General features: G+C 34.2%; 1 protein-coding gene across 3 annotated transcripts; it reads right to left on the bottom strand.

Moving 5' to 3' along the window:
* Positions 1-202: 202 nt before the first annotated feature.
* On the bottom strand, positions 203-3,711 carry LOC144571273 (alpha-1,3-arabinosyltransferase XAT3-like). 3 transcript variants are annotated; one of them, XM_078320505.1, is made up of 7 exons: positions 3,263-3,711; positions 3,083-3,157; positions 2,858-2,905; positions 2,642-2,770; positions 2,105-2,233; positions 1,692-1,754; positions 203-1,605 (listed from the first exon to the last, which is right to left on the bottom strand). In XM_078320505.1, exons 1-7 carry the CDS (start codon positions 3,408-3,410, stop codon positions 452-454), a joined length of 1,746 nt encoding a protein of 581 aa, XP_078176631.1. In that variant the 5' UTR covers positions 3,411-3,711; the 3' UTR covers positions 203-451. The 3 variants fall into 3 exon arrangements, with proteins under 3 accessions (XP_078176631.1, XP_078176632.1, XP_078176633.1); XM_078320506.1 differs by having other exon boundaries at positions 2,105-2,212; positions 3,263-3,707; XM_078320507.1 differs by lacking the exon at positions 2,105-2,233 and having other exon boundaries at positions 3,263-3,707.
* Positions 3,712-4,973: the final 1,262 nt, after the last annotated feature.

Below are 4,973 nucleotides of genomic sequence, written 5' to 3'. Positions count from 1 at the left end.
TGTTTCGAATACAGCTGGAAGAGTTGGTCAGGTAGCATGTTTTATAATATAGAAATCTTAAAATTCAACATGACAAACAATAGCTGTAAATAGAATCCACTTGTTGGTCTTTAGATTCAGACAGCTCTATCAGGCCTTTATAAATTATTTATCAAGGTCATGTCATGAAAGAGAGATATACAAAGACACACACACACACTATTTGACAAAGTAGCTTTTCATTAATTTGCTTGTCCAACTAATCGCATTACAAAAAAAAAAAAAAGACATAATACAATTTCAGCATTTGATCTTTTGGCATTGAATAATTACATAAGCAAAAGAGAAAAAGAAAGAAACTTGTAAACTATTAGAAAAGAATAATATAATCTTTAAATAAATAAAGTTACACTGGAATGCCCCATTAAATTAAAGAACAAAAAACCACCAAACTATATTTGTTTTTTCTTCCTCAGGGAGTGAGATGGTCAAGAGCCTCCAATAATACACCTCTAAACCTTTTCACATCAAGCTTCACATTTTGTTTATCCATGAATGTTTGCTTCACAACATCAAACCCTCTATTGTGAAACGCAACTGGGTTTTTGAAAATCTCGTGATCTCTCGGGTATTGCTCAAGTAGACTGCTTTCGTCTATGCCTATACTGTAGTGCATATAATTTAGCCCCATTTGGGTAGATGGATGGCCAAAGTCAATTTTAGAGATCCAATCTAGTGCACCCCACGGCACAATTTGTATCAAGGTGCCATTTCGGGGAAGAAATACACAATTAGTGAGACCCGCACCATGCACACCCATCATGACATCGCACGAGTTTACAACTTTGGCCATCTCTTCTATCCGAGAACTCACATCAGCCTCATTTACTATCACCTCATAACCTATGTCCTTTGCCATTTCAACTATTTCATTTAGGTTCAAAAAGGTTCTAGTTCTCTTCCTTGATATGATAAGCAGCCTTGGTTTCTTGCTAGGTTGTTCACCTAGCACGGTCACTGAATCTCTCTTTAGGTTATAAGCACGTCTCATGAAGGCATTAAAATTGACCATAGTGTAGTTATTCGGGGCTAGTTTTGGATCAATCGTGAATTCCATGTATGCATGTAACCCCACTATTACACGCTTGGAGCAATGCACTTCATTGTCATTATGAAAATCAATAACAGGATAGTTCGATAAAGCCTCAAGCACCTTATGATATTTACGAACCCACCAGATCATCATGTCTGAGATCACAAACTGGACCTCTCCATTGAACTGGTTTGCAGTGGTAAACAAAGGCACCATGACATCAGTAAAATCGTGGAAAAGGTTACCGGTGTAACCAGTAACGGAAAAAATGAGTATCGGTACGTTATGGTGCTTGGTGCACTGAGGTGGGTCCGGGGTTGACTTTACCGTGAGCTCGCTTGTGTGGCTTAGGCAAAAGTCATCCCCTTTTCTAGGGTAAGGTCGGATTTTCCATTGTTCATTTTTACGGCTTGAGCCAGCATCTTTGTAAAGGATCGATGAGGAGTTTGGGTGAATCACAATGTCACCCTCCATATCACAAACATTAGCGCGGAAGTTTGAGAAGTCGCATAGAGGCTTCGTGCTTGATTTACCTACACATTAAGAAAATGTGTCATTTTTATATAACTGACAAAATAATAGAGAATACAATACTTTATAAATTATTTCCATGAAGTACCTAGAGTAGGTTCAGTCGGATCATTTGTCCGAAAATGAAGTGCTGCTTCTGTATTCATGCTCTCTGTAACCACACAATAATTAACCATCATAGTTTCCAAGCAAATGAAAAAGGAAGAAAGATTGAAAACATGTGTTATACTACTCTATAACTTATGAGGACCATCAGCAAGTTCGCTAGTTAAGTAAGCTTCAAGCCTAATTATTGGTAACAACAAATAAATTTCCCTATTTTGTTGAATTTGGAGGTCTGGCCATAATTTTAGAACCCAAATCCAGGTTTATGAAAGATCCAACAGATACCAAGGACCATAGTTTGAAAGTCCATGCCCGTATTGATTTTGGAGGTTTAATTCGGTTAATTAATATAATATCCAACAAAAGGGAAGAGGTCAAGCACAAGAAGGGGTGTACCTTCAGGTTTGGTGTCCATGGAGTCATTTATGGTATAATTGGAAACAGTTGGAAGTGTGACCTTGTGCTTGACCTCTACCTTTTTATCTTCACTTTTCTCATCTGATCCTGCATTGCCATTATTGTTACCTGCACATCAAGTTTCATGCGCCAAACCCAACACACATTATTCCAACCTTTTCCTCCTTCATTATTAACATTTTACTTAAAACAAACAAAATTCACCACTAATGCAAGGAGTGTTTCACCAAAAATTTAGGCTTTCTTTTCTTTTCTTTTCTTTTCTGAGTGGATATATTATGCAGTAAACCCCACCAAAAGTTAAAGGCCTCAACCCCCCCTTTCACACAAAAGAGGAGAATATAATCAAATCTAATCATCAACCCCCACACAAATCTCCGTCTCACTGTAACTACCGAAGCCTAGGAAGGTAGAACAAACTTAGGGAAAGAAAATCTACTAGTTCTAATTTTACATTTTCAATCCATTAAAACTAAATTGTAACTAACTTGAAACAAAAACAAAAAAAAAAATTACCGAATTGGTCAGGGCCTATAGTAAACTCTGGAGTTTTCTCTTCTTCATTGGGGGCAACTATTTTCTTTTGAAATTTCGGTTGAGTGTTTTCTTCACCTTCATTTTTCACCTCTCTATCTTCATTGTTACCTGAAACATTTTCAAAACAAACCCTGTAAATCTCAAATTTTTAGATCAATTAAAACACTTTTGTATTTTGAATGCACAAAAATTTACCTCTTACGATTCCCTCCATTACCTCAGCGTCCACATTTGGAATCCCATCTGCATGTAAAGAAGAAATCAAAAACTCAGACCCAAAAAATAATTTCTTTTTTGTTGGTGCTGATACCATCTCAACAATTTCCCAAAAAAAAAAAAAAACTAAGAGGAAAAAGCACAGTCGCTATTGTTTTACTACGATTCAGATTGAACAGAAAAAGCTAAATTAAACCAACTAACCAGGCTGTTGAACACTGGTTCCCTCTTCAATCACAATAGATGAGGTTGCTTGCTCAGGGCTAAGCTTCTTCCCAGCTAGAAAACCAAAAGGAAAGCTCTTGTTTAGCTCATAATGCAAAAATGAACCCCAATTTCTTCAAATTTGAAAAGATTCGAACTTTGAAATCAAATGAAACTAACCATCCGAGAAGAGAATCGCATCCGGTTTCGTGACAACAATAAAAGTTAATGTCACAAGAAAAAACCCAATAACAAAAACCAAAAGCCTAAACCTTCTCGATTCCTGCCTTAGATTTCTCATGAGTTTTGATCTTTCTCCTGGTTTCATGGTTCCAAAATATGAAATCTTGTGTAGTCCCTTTTCACACACTGTGCGCTCTGTTTCTTTTTTCTTTTTTTCTTTTTTTCTCTTTTTCCCAGAGGGAGAGCTAGAGAGTAGAGAGAGGCAGAGAGAAGCAGCACCTTTGTATTGACTTCAAACGGGACTGGGTCTGGTTACTTGTCTTGGTTTCTCTCTATTTAGATTATTTTTGTATTATATATATATTATTGAAGCTCTAAGCCTTGGTTGATCTAATCTCTTGCATGAGTGTTTGTTCAGACTGAAAGGGACTTGGCCCGTTTGAACCTTCTACTGATTTTCTCAATTATCGTTTTTCTAGTGTTTATTGAATATATAATTTATTTTTGGTACAATTCTTAAGAGACACCAAACTTTTGCCCCATATCACATGTATATTAGTTCTTAAATTTCTAATTTGATCTAATTAGTTTTCAAAATTACCTATTTGACCAGATATTATAAAGGTGCTCTTTTTGATATATTTTTTTTTGTTAGTAATGTTAACAATGCTTTAAACATTTCAATTGCCAATGTATACAATATTTTTGTACGATGCAGATCAGACTCAAGTAATGTAACTATTATACTAAAAATCCAACTTTGTAGTATATAGGGGTGCAAACGAGTATAATATTATCCGTTCATATCTGATATGTATTCAGATTTTTGGCATATTGGATATGGATATTTTTTTTAGCGGATATGGATACAGATACAAATTTTGATAATTATTTAGATTTGTATTTTTTTTAATTTGGATATCGGTCTTTTAGATTCATATAGTATTTGATTTGGACTTTAAAGTATAATATAAATTTTATTACAAACCCAATTAAGTTTAGATTAATTACTCAACTATATTTAGTAATGTTTCATTTTTATTCAGATTGATAAGATTTTGGTACATTTTACTGAACAATATGATGATAATTATTGATTGATAACATTTTGAGTAATAAATTTGTTATAAAAATATTATGTACTTATTTTTTCAAATGTATATATATAACGTGTGCATCATTTTTTTTATCTACTATGTGTTGATTTTATTTTAATATCTAAACACTATTTATAATTGTAACCATATTTGTTCAATATATTTTTCTTATTAAAAAAATCTGGTACACATCTAATATTTTTTAGATGTTATTCTCAAAAATTGAACTCGCGGCCTCTCCGTAGAGAGACAACTCGTCAACTACACTAAATATGTAATTCTCCGTACAATATTCATATGAGAGATTATCTATATTCGTACTCTAAATTAAATACGATCTAGTATCCGATCCTTTTACACCTGCCTGCTAATATGACGATCTTTAAAAAAAAAAAAAAAAAAAATGTAACAAATATGTCACAAAAGTAAAAGTATGGTGACCTCTTTGAAAAGTAGTATTATTTTTGCTAATAAGAAAATTTATCCTGAGATAGAGATTGGGTTGCTAAGGAGGAGGAGGTGGGTTACTGGGTTTGGTGGTGTGTAACAGCTGACAAAGTCTTAGATGTCGTCTTGGTCTTATTTAGACGTCTACTTGCACCTGGTCTACC

Source organism: Carex rostrata, chromosome 19 (assembly GCF_964058835.1).
Source record: "Carex rostrata chromosome 19, lpCarRost1.2, whole genome shotgun sequence".
Classification (NCBI taxonomy): Eukaryota; Viridiplantae; Streptophyta; class Magnoliopsida; order Poales; family Cyperaceae; genus Carex; species Carex rostrata.
The sequence above is the reverse complement of the archived record's forward strand: the minus strand, read 5'-3'. Positions and strand labels throughout refer to the sequence as shown.